The sequence below is a fragment of the Coregonus clupeaformis genome, unplaced genomic scaffold (assembly GCF_020615455.1).
Source record: "Coregonus clupeaformis isolate EN_2021a unplaced genomic scaffold, ASM2061545v1 scaf0173, whole genome shotgun sequence".
NCBI classification, from domain to species: Eukaryota; Metazoa; Chordata; class Actinopteri; order Salmoniformes; family Salmonidae; genus Coregonus; species Coregonus clupeaformis.
In genome coordinates, this window is record NW_025533628.1 from 470,310 (window position 1) to 490,000 (window position 19,691).

General features: G+C 50.7%; 1 protein-coding gene across 1 annotated transcript in view; it reads right to left on the bottom strand.

Moving 5' to 3' along the window:
- Nucleotides 1-786: 786 nt before the first annotated feature.
- The window catches only part of LOC121562669 (formin-2-like), a gene marked incomplete at its 5' end in the record, with an annotated part of 132,756 nt that continues 113,851 nt past the window's right edge, over nucleotides 787-19,691 (bottom strand). Inside the window, 4 exons of the mRNA XM_045213931.1 lie at nucleotides 787-1,840; nucleotides 2,005-2,086; nucleotides 16,339-16,488; nucleotides 18,170-18,221. Of these exons, the coding sequence (XP_045069866.1) occupies nucleotides 1,814-1,840; nucleotides 2,005-2,086; nucleotides 16,339-16,488; nucleotides 18,170-18,221 (311 nt within the window). The remainder of the gene's footprint in view (nucleotides 1,841-2,004; nucleotides 2,087-16,338; nucleotides 16,489-18,169; nucleotides 18,222-19,691) is intronic.

The window sequence follows — 19,691 nt, forward strand, 5'->3', positions numbered from 1 at the left end:
TCGTCAAAAGTAACGTACTACATAGGGAATAAGGTTCCATTTGGGACACGGCCCCATCATTCAAGGTTATTACGTTAGAAGAAGATCCGGCTAAGCCAAGCTTGATCCTGTTATTGACTTGGGCTAAAGAACGTGGTAACGCTCTTTAGTTTTATTTTTACCTGCCGCACCACGATTCATTTCAGACGCTTGTTGAGAAACATTCGGGCGGACTGGCTGCTGCCGTCTGAAAACGCTGGCTTCCATTTGGGCTGAAGAAGGGCCAACTATTATTACTATGAAGAGCAACGGTCTAAAAACAATAATACTGAACATCAACGTGTTTGATGGTAACTGATCTGTCAGAGCCTGCATCCCAAATGGAACCCTATATAGTGCACTATACAGGGAATAGGGGGCATGGGACCTGGTCAAAAGTAGTGCACTATATAGGGAATAGGGGGCATGGGACCTGGTCAAAAGTAGTGCACTATATAGGGAATAGGGGGCATGGACCCTGGTCAAAAGTAGTGCACTATACAGGGAATAGGGGGCATGGGACCTGGTCAAAAAGTAGTGCACTATATAGGAAATAGGGGGCATGGGACCTGGTCAAAAAGTAGTGCACTATATAGGGAATAGGGGGCATGGACCCTGGTCAAAAAGTAGTGCACTATATAGGAAATAGGGGGCATGGGCCCTGGTCAAAAGTAGTGCACTATATAGGAAATAGGGGGCATGGGCCCTGGTCAAAAGTAGTGCACTATATAGGAAATAGGGGGCATGGGCCCTGGTCAAAAGTAGTGCACTATATAGGAAATAGGGGGCATGGGCCCTGGTCAAAAGTAGTGCACTATATAGGGAACGATTTGGGATGCATCCTGGACGATGGCTGCATTCGTTTTCCTTCTCAGCTTTCTGCTGTGTTTCCTCTCTGACATACACAGTCCAATGAGGTTGTGTTTTAATATGTATACGATCACTGTTTCAGTGAGCCTAATACACATTTATATTGCTTTGGACAACATATTGTCATGGTATGCAGTAAGCTTGAACAGGTAAGATGTTTGGCTTTTCAGGTCAGTACAGTCGGGGGGGTAGGACTGTAGAGAAGATGTCTCCAGGTATCTCAACAGTAGGGGGGGGGTAGGACTGTAGAGAAGACGTCTCCAGGTATCTCAACAGTAGGGGGGGTAGGACTGTAGAGAAGATGTCTCCAGGTATCTCAACAGTAGGAGGGGGGTAGGACTGTAGAGAAGATGTCTCCAGGTGTCTCAACAGTAGGGGGGGTAGGACTGTAGAGAAGATGTCTCCAGGTGTCTCAACAGTAGGGGGGGTAGGACTGTAGAGAAGACGTCTCCAGGTATCTCCTTTAGTACGTCCCTGTGGAAGTCATCCTATAAACAGAGCAGCCACCTGTAGGAGTTCTGGTATAATGACATCCTCTGACCCCATGGTGTTTTCTCTCTTCTTTCTGATTGGACGTTTGCGTGTCTGACAAGCCAATAACAGAAGCCTGCAGAGTCGGTTCATGGAGTAGGCGGGAGGACGGGAGACGGACAGACTGACGGCCGCTTGGGAGTCAAAAGTTCACATTTGAGGCTCGTATCCCAAACGGCACCCTGTTCCCAACATAGTGCACTACTTTTTGACTAGATTCCTATGGGGCCCTGGTCAAAAGTAGTGCGCTAGGTAGGGAATAGGGTGCCATTTGGAAAGCAAGCATTGGTTCTTGGCCTAAGTGATTCATCTGTAGCAGTACATGCAGTGGAACTTGGCTGTTCCTAGTCTCTCTCCCTCTCTCCAGTAAAAGGCACCATACTGTCCTCCAGTGTTAAATCTTCATGCCCAGCTTAGCTTTCTGTGAGAAAGAAAAAAATGTGTTACATTGTCAGATATGCTTTCGTCAGGTTTTTTTGTAAACTGTGAGTAAGAATCAATCAAGTCAAAGTCATGGTATATAGTTAATTATATTCTGAGGTTCATCACATGAAAAATGAAATAAAGAAAACCAAAAGCCCTTACGATTCCCGAGGCATGCTTGGGTTTGACACTGTAGGTGGCTTTCTCCTTGGCTTGTCTGAAGCACTCCTCTGCCTTCTTCAGTCTATATCGCAGAAACAAAGCATCACACAGCCACCCACATGACACACTGCTGTCAATTACCATTTAAATCTGGGTCATAGTGAAAACATTTTACATTTACATTTTAGTCATTTAGCAGACGCTCTTATCCAGAGCGACTTACAGGAGCAATTAGGGTTAAGTGCCTTGCTTAAGGGCACAGACAGATTTTTCACCTAGTCGGCTCAGGGATTAGAACCAGCGACCTTTCGGTTACTGACACAACGCTCTTACCCACTAAGCTACCTGCCGCCCCAAAACCCCCAATGCTCTCCTGGTCCCAGCTCCACCACCATGACAGTACATCCAAACATGTGAATCACAAGCAGTATAATCCCCCTTAAACTCCAGCAGCCATGGTGGGCAGAGACACTGATCCTTCTCTACACAGGCCTTCAGCCATGGTGGGCGGAGACACTGATCCTTCTACACAGGCCTTCAGCCATGGTGGGCAGAGACACTGATCCTTCTCTACACAGGCCTTCAGCCATGGTGGGCGGAGACACTGATCCTTCTACACAGGCCTTCAGCCATGGTGGGCTGAGACACTGATCCTTCTACACAGGCCTTCAGCCATGGTGGGCTGAGACACTGATCCTTCTACACAGGCCTTCAGCCATGGTGGGCTGAGACACTGATCCTTCTACACAGGCCTTCAGCCATGGTGGGCGGAGACACACTACCAAGGCTACTGAACAAGCTACAGTCAAACTGCCACAACAGGATATCATGAAGCTGAGACAGAGAGAGAGAGAGACAGAGAGACAGAGAGAGAGAGACAGAGAGAGAGAGAGACAGAGAGAGAGAGAGAGAGAGACAGAGAGAGAGAGAGAGACAGAGAGAGAGAGAGAGAGAGACAGAGAGAGAGAGAGAGAGAGAGAGAGAGAGACAGAGAGAGACAGAGAGAGACAGAGAGACAGAGAGACAGAAAGAGAGAAAGAGAGACAGAGACAGACAGACAGAGAGAGACAGAGACAGAGACAGCGAGAGAGCGAGAGAGCGAGAGAGCGAGAGAGCGAGAGAGCGAGAGAGCGAGAGAGCGAGAGAGCGAGAGAGCGAGAGAGCGAGAGAGCGAGAGAGCGAGAGAGCGAGAGAGCGAGAGAGCGAGAGAGCGAGAGAGCGAGAGAGAGAGAGAGAGAGAGAGAGAGCGAGAGAGCGAGAGAGAGAGAGACTCCTCTTGACAGATTTTAATTGTAGCCAGTTGTTTAATCTCTGTGGTCGGAAGTTCTTAACTCTGACAGGCTGACACACTCTCTAACCAGCACCTGTCCACAAGCCCTGCGCTTCCCTTCACTAAGTACTGGAGGAGGAGGACTATCCTACCACCAAAACAGACTTATTTACCAGCCAACACTCCACTCTGACACCTTCTTCCACTAGAGGAGAGGAGGGGAGAGGGGAGAAGAGAGGAGGGGAGAGGACAGGAGGATGGGGAGAGAGGGAGGGGGGAGGAGGATGGGGAGAGAGGGGGGACATCAACACCAGGTGTTGTCTGAGGAAGGCCCGAAAGATCTCCAGTCACCTGAGCCACGGACTGTTCACTCTTTCCAACAGGCTCTGAGACAGCTTCTACCACCAGGCCATCAGACTGCTTAACAGCTAACCCAAGCTGTCACCCTGCACAGACCTGCACCTCAGAGACCATATGCACCTCAGAGACCATCTGCACCTCAGAGACCATCTGCACCTCAGAGACCATCTGCACCTCAGAGACCATCTGCACCTCAGAGACCATCTGCACCTCAGAGACCATCTGCACTGACTACCCACACAGGAGGGGAAGGAGAGGAGAGGAGAGGGAGAGGAAGGAGAGGGAGAGGACAGGGAGGGGAAGGAGATGGAGAGGAGAGGGAGGAGAGGAGAGGAGAGGGAGAGGTAGGAGAGGAGAGGAGAGGAGAGGGAGAGGTAGGAGAGGAGAGGGAGAGGACAGGGAGGGGAAGGAGATGGAGAGGAGAGGAGAGGGAGAGGTAGGAGAGGAGAGGAGAGGGAGAGGAAGGAGAGGGAGGGGAGAGGAGTGTGGTGCCAGGAAAATAACCTCTCACTCAACGTCAACAAAACAAAGGAGATGATCGTGGACTTCAGGAAACAGCAGAGGGTGCACCCCCCTATCCACATAGACGGGACTGCAGTGGAGAAGGTGGAAAGCTTCAAGTTCCTTGGCGTACACATCACAGACAAACTGAAATGGTCCATCCACACAGACAGTGTGGTGAAGAAGGCGTAACAGAGCCTCTTCAACCTCAGGAGGCTGAATAAATTTGGCTTGGCACCTAAAACCCTCACAAACTTTTACAGATGCACAATTGAGAGCATCCTGTCGGGCTGTATCACCGCTGGGTACGGCAACTGCACCGCCCGCAACCGCAGGGCTCTCCAGAGGGTGGTGCGGTCTGCCGAACGCATTACCGGGGGCAAACTACCCGCCCTCCAGGACACCTACAGCACCCGATGTCACAGGAAGGCCAAAAAGATCATCAAGGACATCAACCACCCAAGCCACTGCCTGTTCACCCAGCTATCATCCAGAAGGCGAGGTCAGTACAGGTGCATCAAAGCCGGGACCGAGAGAATGAAAAACAGCTTCTATCTCAAGGCCATCAGACTGTTAAATAGCCATCACTAGCACATTAGAGGCTGCTGCTGCCTATTGAAATCACTGGCCACTTTAAGAAATGGAACACTAGTCACTTTAATAATGTTTACATATCTTGCACTACTAATCTCATATGTATATACTGCATTCTATTCTATAATATTCTACTGTATCTTAGTCCATGCCGCTCTGTCATTGCTTGTCCATATATGTATATATTCTTAAATTCCATTCCTTACTTAGATTTGTGTGTATTGGGTATATGTTGTGAAATTGTTAGATATTACTTGTTAGATATTACTGCACTGTCGGAGCTAGAAGCACAAGCATTTCGCTACACCCACAATAACATCTGCTAAACACGTGTATGTGACAAATAAAATTTGATTTGATTTGAGAGGGAGGGGAAGGAGAGAAGAGGGAGAGGAGGAGAGGTGAGGAGAGGGAGAGGAAGGAGAGGGAGAGAAGAGGGAGAGGAAGGAGAGGAGGGGAAGGAGAGGGAGAGGAGGAGAGGAGAGGAAGGGAAGGGAAGGAGAGGAGGGGAAGGAGAGGGGAAGGGGGGGAGAGGAGGGGAGGAGGGGGAGAGGAGGGGAGGAGAGGGAGAGGAGGGGGAGAGGAGGGGAGGAGAGGGAGAGGAGGGGAGGAGAGGGAGAGGAGGGGAGGGGAGGGGGAGGGAGGGGAGGGGAGGGAGAGGAGAGGGAAAGGAGGGGAGAGGAATGAGGGAGGGGAAGGAGAGGAAGGAGGAGGGAGAGGATTGAGGGAGGGGAAGGAGAGGAGGGGAAGGAGAGGGAGAGGAGGGGAAGGAGAGGAATGAGGGTGGGGAAGGAGAGGAGAGGAAGGAGAGGGAGAGGAGAGGGAGAGGAGAGGAGAGGAAGGAGAGGGAGAGGAGAGGGAGAGGAGGGGAGGGGGAGGGAGAGGGAAAGTAGGGGAGAGGAAGGAGAGGAATAAGGGAGGGGAAGGAGAGGAATGAGGGTGGGGAAGGAGAGGGAGAGGAGGGGAGGGGAAGGAGAGGGAGAGGAGGGGAGGGAGAGGAGGGGAGGGGAAGGAGAGGGAGAGGAGGGGAAGGAGAGGAAGGGAGGGGAAGGAGAGGAGAAGGAGAGGAGGGGAGGGGAGGGGAAGGAGAGGAGAAGGAGAGGAGGGGAGGGGAAGGGAAGGAGAGGAAGAAGAGGAGGGGAGGGGGAGGGGAAGGAGAGGAAGAAGAGGAGGGGAGGGGAGGGGAAGGAGAGGAAGAAGAGGAGGGGAGGGGAAGGAGAGGAAGGAGAGGAGGGGAAGGAGAGGAAGGAGAGGAGGGGAAGGAGAGAGAGAGGAGGGGAAGAGGAGGGAGAGGAATGAGGGAGGGAGAGGAGGATGAGGAGGGGAGGGGAAGGAGAGGAGGGGATGGAGAGGGAGAGGGAGAGGAGGGGAGGGGAAGGAGAGGAGGGGAGGAAGGAGAGGAGAGGAGGGGAGGGGAAGGAGAGGGAGAGGGAGAGGAGGGGAGGAGGGGGGAGAGGAGGGGAGGAGAGGGAGGGGGAGGAGAGGGAGAGGAGGGGAGGGGGAGGTGGGGGGAGGGGAAGGAAGGGAGAGGAGGGGAAGGGAAGGAGAGGGAGAGGAGGGGAGGGGAAGGAGAGGGAGAGGAGGGGAAGGAGAGGGAGAGGAGGGGAAGGAGAGGAGGGGAAGGAGAGGGAGAGGAGGGGAAGGAGAGGAGGGGAGGGGAAGGAAGGGGGAAGGAGAGGAGGGGAGGGGAAGGGAAGGAGAGGAAGAAGAGGAGGGGAAGGAGAGGAATGAGGGAGGGGAAGGAGAGGAAGGAGAGGAGGGGAAGGAGAGGAAGGAGAGGAGGGGAAGGAGAGGAAGGAGAGGAGGGGAAGGAGAGAGAGAGGAGGGGAAGAGGAGGGAGAGGAATGAGGGAGGGGAGAGGAGGATGAGGAGGGGAGGGGAAGGAGAGGAAGGAGAGGGAGAGGGAGAGGAGGGGAGGGGAAGGAGAGGAGAGGAGGGGGAGGGGAAGGAGAGGGAGAGGGAGAGGAGGGGGAGGAGGGGGGAGAGGAGGGGAGGAGAGGGAGGGGGAGGAGAGGGATAGGAGGGGAGGGGAAGGAAGGGAGAGGAGGGGAGGGGAAGGAGAGGGAGAGGAGGGGAGGGGAAGGAGAGGGAGAGGAGGGGAAGGAGAGGGAGAGGAGGGGAAGGAGAGGAGGGGAGGGGAAGGAAGGGGGAAGGAGAGGAGGGGAGGGGAGGGGAAGGAAGGGGGAAGGAGAGGAGGGGAGGGGAAGGGAAGGAGAGGAAGAAGAGGAGGGGAAGGAGAGGAAGAAGAGGAGGGGAGGGAGAGGAATGAGGGAGGGGAAGGAGAGGAAGAAGAGGAGAGGAGGTGAAGAGGATGGAGAGGAATGAGGGAGGGGAAGGAGAGAGGAGGAGAGGGGAAGGGGAGAAGGAGAGGGAGAGGAGGGAAAGGACAGGGAGAGGAGGGGAAGGAGAGGAAGGAGAGGAATGAAGGAGAGGGAGAGGAGGGGAGGAGGGGAGGGAGAGGAATGAAGGAGAGGGAGGGGAAGGAGAGGAATGAAGGAGAGGGAGAGGAAGGGAAGAGGAGGGATAGAGTAATGAGGGAGGGAGAGGAGGGGAAGAGGAGGGGAAGAGGAGGGAGAGGAATGAGGGAGAGGAGGCGAAGAGGAGGGAGAGGAATGAGGGAGGGGAAGGAGAGATGAGGAAGGAGAGGGAGAGGAGGAGAGGGGAAGGGGAGAAGGAGAGGGAGAGGAGGGGAAGGAGAGGGAGAGGAGGTGAAGGAGAGGAAGGAGAGGAATGAGGGTGGGGAAGGAGAGGGAGAGGAGGGGAGGGGAAGGAGAGGGAGAGGAGGGGAAGGAGAGGGAGAGGAGGGGAGGGGAAGGAGAGGGAGAGGAGGGGAGGGGAAGGGAAGGAGAGGAGGGGAGGGGAAGGAGGGGAAGGGAAGGAGAGGAGGGGAGGGGAACGAGAGGAGGAGAAGGAGAGGAGGGGAGGGGAAGGAGAGGAAGAAGAGGAGGGGAGGGGAAGGAGAGGGAGAGGAGGGGAAGGAGAGGAGGGGAGGGGAAGGAGAGGGAGAGGAGGGAAGGAGAGGGAGAGGAGGGAGGGGAAGGAGAGGGAGAGGAGGGAAGGAGAGGGAGAGGAGGGGAGGAGAGGAGAGGGGAGGGGAGGGGAGAGGAGAGGGAGAGGAGGGGAAGGAGAGGAGGTAAAGGAGAGGAGAGGAAGGAGAGGAGAGGAAGGAGAGGAGGGGAAGGAGAGGAGAGGAAGGAGAGGAGGGGAAGGAGAGGAGAGGAAGGAGAGGAGAGGAAGGAGAGGAGGGGAGAGGAGAGGAGAGGAGAGGAGAGGAGGGGAGGGGAGAGGAGAGGAGAGGAGAGGAGGGGAGGGGAGAGGAGAGGAGAGGAAGGCGGCAACGTTGGCCGTGGAGAGTGAAATCACACAGTCATCTACGATTGTGTGAGTCAATGAATGCAGAGGATAGCTTCTGGTGAAACTAGTCATTAGATTAGAGTATAGGGGTCTGACGTGTTCCCTATTAGATTACAGTATAGGGGTCTGACGTGTTCCCTATTAGATTACAGTATAGGGGTCTGACGTGTTCCCTATTAGATTACAGTATAGGGGTCTGACGTGTTCCCTATTAGATTACAGTATAGGGGTCTGACGTGTTCCCTATTAGATTACAGTACAGGGGTCTGACGTGTTCCCTATTAGATTACAGTACAGGGGTCTGACGCGTTCCCTATTAGATTACAGTATAGGGGTCTGACGCGTTCCCCATTAGATTACAGTATAGGGGTCTGACGCGTTCCCTATTAGATTACAGTATAGGGGTCTGACGTGTTCCCTATTAGATTACAGTATAGGGGTCTGACGTGTTCCCTATTAGATTACAGTACAGGGGTCTGACGTGTTCCCTATTAGATTACAGTATAGGGGTCTGACGTGTTCCCTATTAGATTACAGTATAGGGGTCTGACGTGTTCCCTATTAGATTACAGTATAGGGGTCTGACGTGTTCCCTATTAGATTACAGTATAGGGGTCTGACGTGTTCCCTATTAGATTACAGTACAGGGGTCTGACGTGTTCCCTATTAGATTACAGTACAGGGGTCTGACGCGTTCCCTATTAGATTACAGTATAGGGGTCTGACGTGTTCCCTATTAGATTACAGTATAGGGGTCTGAAGTGTTCCCTATTAGATTACAGTATAGGGGTCTGACGTGTTCCCTATTAGATTACAGTATAGGGGTCTGACGTGTTCCCTATTAGATTACAGTATAGGGGTCTGACGTGTTCCCTATTAGATTACAGTATAGGGGTCTGACGTGTTCCCTATTAGATTACAGTATAGGGGTCTGACGTGTTCCCTATTAGATTACAGTATAGGGGTCTGACGTGTTCCCTATTAGATTACAGTATAGGGGTCTGACGTGTTCCCTATTAGATTACAGTATAGGGGTCTGACGTGTTCCCTATTAGATTACAGTACAGGGGTCTGACGTGTTCCCTATTAGATTACAGTATAGGGGTCTGACGTGTTCCCTATTAGATTACAGTATAGGGGTCTGACGTGTTCCCTATTAGATTACAGTATAGGGGTCTGACGTGTTCCCTATTAGATTACAGTATAGGGGTCTGACGTGTTCCCTATTAGATTACAGTAGAGGGGTCTGACGTGTTCCCTATTAGATTACAGTATAGGGGTCTGACGTGTTCCCTATTAGATTACACTATAGGGGTCTGACGTGTTCCCTATTAGATTACAGTATAGGGGTCTGACGTGTTCCCTATTAGATTACAGTATAGGGGTCTGACGTGTTCCCTATTAGATTACAGTATAGGGGTCTGACGTGTTCCCTATTAGAATGTAGTATAGGGGTCGAAAGTGCCCTCTGCAATTGTGGGGAAACTGTTCATTTGCCTGAACAAACCTTGCAACCCAATGAGAACAAGATGATGTGACTGACTCCTGATGTTTTCTTTACAAACCACTTCCCTCCTCTCCTCCTGGCCAGCCAGGTTAATGACCTGAAACTATTTGAGACCTGTATGTCTCTCAGGGGGCACCGCAGGGTAACAGACCTGTATGTCTCTCAGGGGGCACCGCAGGGTAACAGACCTGTATGTCTCTCACAGGGCACCGCAGGGTAACAGACCTGTATGTCTCTCAGGGGGCACCGCAGGGTAACAGACCTGTATGTCTCTCAGGGGGCACCGCAGGGTAACAGACCTGTATGTCTCTCAGGGGGCACCGCAGGGTAACAGACCTGTATGTCTCTCAGGGGGCACCGCAGGGTAACAGACCTGTATGTCTCTCAGGGGGCACCGCAGGGTAACAGACCTGTATGTCTCTCAGGGGGTAACAGACCTGTATGTCTCTCAGGGGGCACCGCAGGGTAACAGACCTGTATGTCTCTCAGGGGGGCACCGCAGGGTAACAGACCTGTATGTCTCCCAGGGGGTAACAGACCTGTATGTCTCTCAGGGGGCACCGCAGGGTAACAGACCTGTATGTCTCTCAGGGGGCACCGCAGGGTAACAGACCTGTATGTCTCTCAGGGGGTAACAGACCTGTATGTCTCTCAGGGGGCACCGCAGGGTAACAGACCTGTATGTCTCTCAGGGGGCACCGCAGGGTAACAGACCTGTATGTCTCTCAGGGGGCACCGCAGGGTAACAGACCTGTATGTCTCTCAGGGGGCACCGCAGGGTAACAGACCTGTATGTCTCTCAGGGGGCACCGCAGGGTAACAGACCTGTATGTCTCTCAGGGGGCACCGCAGGGTAACAGACCTGTATGTCTCTCAGGGGGCACCGCAGGGTAACAGACCTGTATGTCTCCCAGGGGGCACCGCAGGGTAACAGACCTGTATGTCTCTCAGGGGGCACCGCAGGGTAACAGACCTGTATGTCTCTCAGGGGGTAACAGACCTGTATGTCTCTCAGGGGGCACCGCAGGGTAACAGACCTGTATGTCTCTCAGGGGGCACCGCAGGGTAACAGACCTGTATGTCTCTCAGGGGGCACCGCAGGGTAACAGACCTGTATGTCTCTCACAGGGGCACCGCAGGGTAACAGACCTGTATGTCTCTCAGGGGGGCACCGCAGGGTAACAGACCTGTATGTCTCTCAGGGGGCACCGCAGGGTAACAGACCTGTATGTCTCTCAGGGGGCACCGCAGGGTAACAGACCTGTATGTCTCTCAGGGGGCACCGCAGGGTAACAGACCTGTATGTCTCTCAGGGGACACCGCAGGGTAACAGACCTGTATGTCTCTCACGGGGCACCGCAGGGTAACAGACCTGTATGTCTCTCAGGGGGGCACCGCAGGGCAACAGACCTGTATGTCTCTCAGGGGGCACCGCAGGGTAACAGACCTCTATGTCTCTCAGGGGGCACCGCAGGGGCAACAGACCTGTATGTCTCTCAGGGGGCACCGCAGGGTAACAGACCTGTATGTCTCTCAGGGGGCACCGCAGTGTAACAGACCTGTATGTCTCTCAGGGGGCACCGCAGGGTAACAGACCTGTATGTCTCTCAGGGGGTAACAGACCTGTATGTCTCTCAGGGGGCACCGCAGGGTAACAGACCTGTATGTCTCTCAGGGGGTAACAGACCTGTATGTCTCTCAGGGGGCACCGCAGGGTAACAGACCTGTATGTCTCTCAGGGGGCACCGCAGGGTAACAGACCTGTATGTCTCTCAGGGGGCACCGCAGGGTAACAGACCTGTATGTCTCTCACGGGGCACTGCAGGGTAACAGACCTGTATGTCTCTCAGGGGGCACCGCAGGGTAACAGACCTGTATGTCTCTCAGGGGGTAACAGACCTGTATGTCTCTCAGGGGGCACCGCAGGGTAACAGACCTGTATGTCTCTCAGGGGGCACCGCAGTGTAACACACAGACACACACACCACCTCTTGTTCCGCTGAGCCGTACCGTTCTCTATGCATTCAGGGTAACCTGAAACTATACAGTACCGTACCGGCTCCAGACAGAGAGACAAACTATATATTATCGTACCAGATCCAGAGACAAAAACTATACATTATCATACCAGATCCAGAGAGAGCGATAAACTATATATTATCGTACCGGATCCAGACAGAGAGATGTGTGTGTGATCCCTGGTCCTTTGGTGGTTGGTGGTTTGAAATGTATAATCTAACAAACAGTACCCCTCATCTGTGCTCGGGGGTCCTGGCTAATTTTTAGTTTGTTGACTCTGTATTATCAGGAAACCTCATCGAACCACTGGAAGCTAACCGGACCAGTCTAGGCTGTGTCCCAAACGGAACCCTACTCCCTAAGGGCACTTGGTCTAAAGTAGTGCACTATATAGGGAATAGGGTGCCATTTGGGACGTATGCCTAGTAGTCTTTTAATTATTGAGGTTGAATACATAGATGTGGTTCAGTGACAGGTTTGCCTGCTATTTCAATGCATTTTAATGAGACAGATATAATCAAATATTATACATATGGGGCATGTTATGGGAGATTGTGGTTGAAAGACTGGTGTAACGACAGTGATAGAATACTAATAGAACAGAATAGGACACACACACACACACACACACACACACACACACACACACACACACACACACACAAGACCTAATACTGGCTCCGTTAGATCACTTACTAATACAAAACAAGACCTCCTTCCTAGCTAGTGATGGACCCCTCTGACCAGATCCTTCCTAGCTAGTGTTGGACCCCTCTGACCAGATGCTTCCTAGCTAGTGTTGGACCCCTCTGACCAGATCCTTCCTAGCTAGTGATGGACCCCTCTGACCAGATCCTTCCTAGCTAGTGATGGACCCCTCTGACCAGATCCTTCCTAGCTAGTGTTGGACCCCTCTGACCAGATCCTTCCTAGCTAGTGTTGGACCCCTCTGACCAGATCCTTCCTAGCTAGTGATGGACCCCTCTGACCAGATCCTTCCTAGCTAGTGATGGACTCCTCTGACCAGATCCTTCCTAGCTAGTGATGGACTCCCTCTGACCAGATCCTTCCTAGCTAGTGATGGACCCCTCTGACCAGATCCTTCCTAGCTAGTGATGGACCCCTCTGACCAGATCCTTCCTAGCTAGTGATGGACCCCTCTGACCAGATCCTTCCTAGCTAGTGATGGACCCCTCTGACCAGATCCTTCCTAGCTAGTGATGGACCCCTCTGACCAGATCCTTCCTAGCTAGTGTTGGACCCCTCTGACCAGATCCTTCCTAGCTAGTGATGGACTCCTCTGACCAGATCCTTCCTAGCTAGTGATGGACCCCTCTGACCAGATCCTTCCTAGCTAGTGATGGACCCCTCTGACCAGATCCTTCCTAGCTAGTGATGGACTCCTCTGACCAGATCCTTCCTAGCTAGTGATGGACCCCTCTGACCAGATCCTTCCTAGCTAGTGATGGACCCCTCTGACCAGATCCTTCCTAGCTAGTGATGGACCCCTCTGACCAGATCCTTCCTAGCTAGTGATGGACCCCTCTGACCAGATCCTTCCTAGCTAGTGATGGACCCCTCTGACCAGATCCTTCCTAGCTAGTGATGGACCCCTCTGACCAGATCCTTCCTAGCTAGTGATGGACCCCTCTGACCAGATCCTTCCTAGCTAGTGATGGACCCCTCTGACCAGATCCTTCCTAGCTAGTGATGGACCCCTCTGACCAGATCCTTCCTAGCTAGTGATGGACCCCTCTGACCAGATCCTTCCTAGCTAGTGATGGACTCCTCTGACCAGATCCTTCCTAGCTAGTGATGGACCCCTCTGACCAGATCCTTCCTAGCTAGTGATGGACCCCTCTGACCAGATCCTTCCTAGCTAGTGATGGACCCCTCTGACCAGATCCTTCCTAGCTAGTGATGGACTCCTCTGACCAGATCCTTCCTAGCTAGTGATGGACCCCTCTGACCAGATCCTTCCTAGCTAGTGATGGACTCCTCTGACCAGATCCTTCCTAGCTAGTGATGGACCCCTCTGACCAGATCCTTCCTAGCTAGTGATGGACTCCTCTGACCAGATCCTTCCTAGCTAGTGATGGACCCCTCTGACCAGATCCTTCCTAGCTAGTGATGGACCCCTCTGACCAGATCCTTCCTAGCTAGTGATGGACCCCTCTGACCAGATCCTTCCTAGCTAGTGATGGACCCCTCTGACCAGATCCTTCCTAGCTAGTGTTGGACCCCTCTGACCAGATCCTTCCTAGCTAGTGATGGACTCCTCTGACCAGATCCTTCCTAGCTAGTGATGGACTCCTCTGACCAGATCCTTCCTAGCTAGTGATGGACCCCTCTGACCAGATCCTTCCTAGCTAGTGATGGACCCCTCTGACCAGATCCTTCCTAGCTAGTGATGGACTCCTCTGACCAGATCCTTCCTAGCTAGTGATGGACCCCTCTGACCAGATCCTTCCTAGCTAGTGATGGACTCCTCTGACCAGATCCTTCCTAGCTAGTGATGGACCCCTCTGACCAGATCCTTCCTAGCTAGTGATGGACCCCTCTGACCAGATCCTTCCTAGCTAGTGATGGACCCCTCTGACCAGATCCTTCCTAGCTAGTGATGGACCCCTCTGACCAGATCCTTCCTAGCTAGTGATGGACCCCCTCTGACCAGATCCTTCCTAGCTAGTGATGGACCCCTCTGACCAGATCCTTCCTAGCTAGTGATGGACTCCTCTGACCAGATCCTTCCTAGCTAGTGATGGACCCCTCTGACCAGATCCTTCCTAGCTAGTGATGGACCCCTCTGACCAGATCCTTCCTAGCTAGTGATGGACTCCTCTGACCAGATCCTTCCTAGCTAGTGATGGACCCCTCTGACCAGATCCTTCCTAGCTAGTGATGGACTCCTCTGACCAGATCCTTCCTAGCTAGTGATGGACCCCTCTGACCAGATCCTTCCTAGCTAGTGATGGACTCCTCTGACCAGATCCTTCCTAGCTAGTGATGGACCCCTCTGACCAGATCCTTCCTAGCTAGTGATGGACCCCTCTGACCAGATCCTTCCTAGCTAGTGATGGACTCCTCTGACCAGATCCTTCCTAGCTAGTGATGGACTCCTCTGACCAGATCCTTCCTAGCTAGTGATGGACTCCTCTGACCAGATCCTTCCTAGCTAGTGATGGAGGGGATAGAGGGGATGTAGGAGATGTGGGAGATAGAGGGGATGTGGGAGATAGAGGGGATGTAGGGGATAGAGGGGATGTGGGAGATAGAGGGGATGTAGGGGATAGAGGGGATGTGGGAGATAGAGGGGATGTGGGAGATAGAGGGGATGTGGGAGATAGAGGGGATGTGGGAGATAGAGGGGATGTGGGAGATAGAGGGGATGTGGGAGATAGAGGGGATGTGGGAGAGAGAGGGGATGTGGGAGAGAGAGGGGATGTAGGGGATGTAGGAGATAGAGGGGATGTAGGGGATAGAGGGGATGTAGGAGATAGAGGGGATGTGGGAGATAGAGGGGATGTGGGAGATAGAGGGGATGTGGGAGATAGAGGGGATGTGGGAGATAGAGGGGATGTGGGAGAGAGAGGGGATGTAGGGGATGTAGGAGATAGAGGGGATGTGGGAGATAGAGGGGATGTGGGAGATAGAGGGGATGTGGGAGAGAGAGGGGATGTAGGGGATGTAGGAGATAGAGGGGATGTGGGAGATAGAGGGGATGTGGGAGATAGAGGGGATGTGGGAGATAGAGGGGATGTGGGAGATAGAGGGGATGTGGGAGATAGAGGGGATGTGGGAGATAGAGGGGATGTGGGAGATAGAGGGGATGTGGGAGATAGAGGGGATGTGGGAGATAGAGGGGATGTGGGAGATAGAGGGGATGTGGGAGATAGAGGGGATGTGGGAGATAGAGGGGATGTGGGAGATAGAGGGGATGTGGGAGATAGAGGGGATGTGGGAGATAGAGGGGATGTGGGAGATAGAGGGGATGTGGGAGATAGAGGGGATGTGGGAGATAGAGGGGATGTGGGAGATAGAGGGGATGTGGGAGATAGAGGGGATGTGGGAGATAGAGGGGATGTGGGAGATAGAGGGGATGTGGGAGATAGAGGGGATGTAGGAGATAGAGGGGATGTGGGAGATAGAGGGGATGTGGGAGATAGAGGGGATGTGGGAGATAGAGGGGATGTGGGAGAGAGAGGGGATGTAGGAGATAGAGGGGATGTTGGGGTTGAGAGACGGAAGGGATAGACAGATTGAGGTATGGCATGCTCAGGTATTTGAGGTTAACGATACATTAGATCAGCTAGTCCAAAACAAGTCTGTCCATAGATAGAGTCTGTTTTCACCACATTTAAAGACCTAGCGGTGTCAAGCTGGTAGACGAGCCAGCAGTGGTGAAAGAGTAGAAGAAATCAACCTCTTAGAAGATAAATACACTTCTTGATGTGCAAACAGTATAAAGCCCTATACATCTCTGGGGAAAACACATTTATCTGTAACGTTCCTTCTTTAAAAACAGAGAAGAACATAATGTATCCAACAATCAACAGATTGTGTCAACCCTGACGCATTTCTGATTCCTGGAAAGTAACCACCGGTCTTCAATGAGGTTCAGTGAGACGAAGCACAGTCTTCAATTCTTACATACTTACCTGTACATAATAAACTCATAATCTAATTTAAAACACTAGGTTGTTGAAAGATATACATGACTGGTTGGTACCTTTCCTGTAGGATCATCTTGTTCTCCTTCTTCCACAGGTCTTTAAAGTCGGAGGAGAAGTCGTGCCACACAGAGAAGAAGGTGTTGGGGGAAACCTCCTTCTCTCCCATCTTAGCCTTCACCTGGTAGAACACGGTTAACTCCAAGAATCTACAACACAACAAAACACAATTATGTAATGCCAATGCAGACGGACGGTACAGAATAAAAATATATAGAACGTGTTTTGGAACTGTACTACAATGGGAAAAATACTATGATATTTCATATTTCAAATGAGGTATTCATTAAAAAAAGGTTTTCCCCAAAATATAGAGCTTTACTAGGTAAAAACTCGACTTTATTCCAAACTCTCGATCATAACTATGCTGCTATGCTTGTTGGATGACAACACTGTTTGCTTAAACTCAGAAGAAAAAAAAACACAAAAAGGAATTAGAGCCATATTTTCTGGCGATGGTTATTTGATTCTATTCTAGCTCGATTAGATGACTTAATGTTTTGTCTACGTGTCAGAGCCCATAGATGCAGGGTAACATCGACATACAGACAGGTAGGTACCCAAGTCTGTTTGATGTTGAAAATCTGAGTTGGTATCTATAGCTAGGTGTCCATCCAATTGGAGATAGATTTTCATGTGAATATTCAAAAATCTGCATTGAGAAAATACGCGCCAGTGGTGGGTTTCCGCCAAAACAGACTTGTTGCGGATAAAAATCAGTTCGTGATGACGCAGCGTGCAAAAAAATTTACTTTTTCGCTGAAGTTTGTGTACGGAATATTTTTATTTTTATTTTAATGTGTTTCCATTCCATTTTCAACAACACTGATAGTTTTGTCACAAAAACTGTTGCATTAAATAGCAAATGTGCCTACTCTGATCTTGGCATACGCGCTCCAGCCAACCGCTGACAGATACAGTAAGGGTAGGCTGGGCAGGTAGGTTAGTCTACATCATGAGATTGTTATGGATAAGAGAGATAATATTTGTATTTGTTAAACGGCAGCCAAGTATCGATCATCATGTCACCAGAAGAAGACCCTCGATATTTATTGGAAAGGAGCATCACCGTGCCCTTTCACCACCCTGTGAAGTTCATGATAACTTATTTAATCTGTAGCCTGATAAACTGCATGGTTTCCCGAGTCGTAGTGGGAGGACCACACACCATGTCATCACGTGACCCCAAGTTTACTTCAATATGAAGGTTATTATATCAATATTTCCGCATATAAGGGTTTCCACCGCCATTTCTCGCATAATTAATTTTACAGACATGTCGAAAGAATAAATTGGCAGCATTTTAAAAATGGTACTGAAAATTCCAGATTTTCCTTATATGAGTCGTCGTGGGAGGACCACACACCACGTCATCGTGTGACTACAAGTTTTCTTTCATATGTTATTAATATTATATATATTATATCAATATTTCCGCATAAAGGCGTTTCCACCGCCGCCATCTCGCATAATAGTTTTTACAGACAGAAATAGATCCCGAACAAATTATCTGTCCGCATTTATAAAATTGTACTGAAACGTCCTATTTCCATCACAGCGGTCCAAAAAATTTTGCATAATTTTTTTGGGGATGGAAACGTGGTTAGTAGTGAACTTAATTGCTACCCAATGGGCATAGACGTCAATTCAACGTCTACTCTACGTTGGTTATTTCATTGAAATGACGTGGAAACAACGTTAATTCAACCATTGCCCGGTGGGTATTGAATTTGTAAATATATTTTAAACTCAACAATGTACTGTGTGGTACTCCTAGATGCAGAACGCGGTAGGTATGCATGTTATGACTGCATTGAAACCGTTCCTTACATCTTGTGAGTGTCACTGAGCTGCTTCTCCTGGACCTCCAGGTCAGATTTAGCTGCAAGAGAGAAAACATGAAAGACAACAGAGTGGTTATTATAAGTAGGAAAGCCTCGTCACTCAGTGAGGGTAGTAGTTGGTTAATAGTTGACAGGTCTCAGGACAGCCTCGTCGCTCAGTGAGGGTAGTAGTTGGTTAATAGTTGACAGGTCTCAGGACAGCCTTGTCGCTCAGTGAGGGTAGTAGTTGGTTAATAGTTGACAGGTCTCAGGACAGCCTCGTCGCTCAGTGAGGGTAGTAGTTGGTTAATAGTTGACAGGTCTCAGGACAGCCTCGTCGCTCAGTGAGGGTAGTAGTTGGTTAATAGTTGACAGGTCTCAGGACAGCCTCGTCGCTCAGTGAGGGTAGTAGTTGGTTAATAGTTGACAGGTCTCAGGACAGACTAGTGTTATCAGTAGAGCCGTACCTTGCAAAGGGCTCTTTTGGCATGGCGGCAGTGTGTACAGTCGTGGTCAAAACTTTGTGAAGACCAATATTTGTGTCATTCTCAAAACTTTTGACCACGACTGTATGTGCAATGTGTGTGTGTGTGTGTGTGTGTATGTACACTGAACAAAAAAAAGATATGCAACATGGAACGTTTTTAACGATTTCACTGAGTTAGAGTTCATATAATGAAATAAATTCATTATACTCAAATCTATGGATTTCACATGACTGGGCAGGGGCGCAGCCATGGGTGGGCCTGGGAGGGCATAGGCCCACCCACTGGGGAGCCAGGCCCAGCCAATCAAAATGAGTGTTTCCCAACAAAAGGGCTTTATTACAGACAGAAATACTCCTCAGTTTCATCAGTTGTCCGGGTGGCTGGTCTCAGACGATCCCGCAGGTGAAGTAGCCGGATGTGGAGGTCCTGGGCTGGGGTGGTTTCATGTGGTCTGTGGTTGTGAGGCCAGTTGGACGTACTGCAAAATTCTCTAAAATGACGTTGGAGGCGACTTATGGTAGAGAAATTAACATTCAATTCTCCGCCAACAGTTCTGATGGACATTCCTGCAGTCAGCATACCAACTGCACGCACCTTTAAAACTTGAGACATCTGAGTGTGTGAGCTTTTTGTGAGCATGGAACATTTCTGGGATATTATATTTCAGCTCATGAAACATGGGACCAACACTTTACATGTTTCGTTTACATTATTGTTCAGAATATGATATGTATGTATGCATGTACGTATGCACAGTGCATTCGGAAAGTATTCAGACACCTTCCCTTATTCCACATTTTGTTACGTTCCAGCCTTATTCTAAAATGTATTTTAAAAATTCCGGGCCTCCCGAGTGTATTAAGTTCTGCTTTTCTGATGTATCAAATACTTATGTCATGCAATAAAATGCAAATTAATTACTTAAAAATCATACAATGTGATTTTCTGGATTTTTGTTTTAGATTCCGTCTCTCACAGTTGAAGTGTACCCTATGATAAAAATTACAGACATCTACATGCTTTGTAAGTAGGAAAACCTGC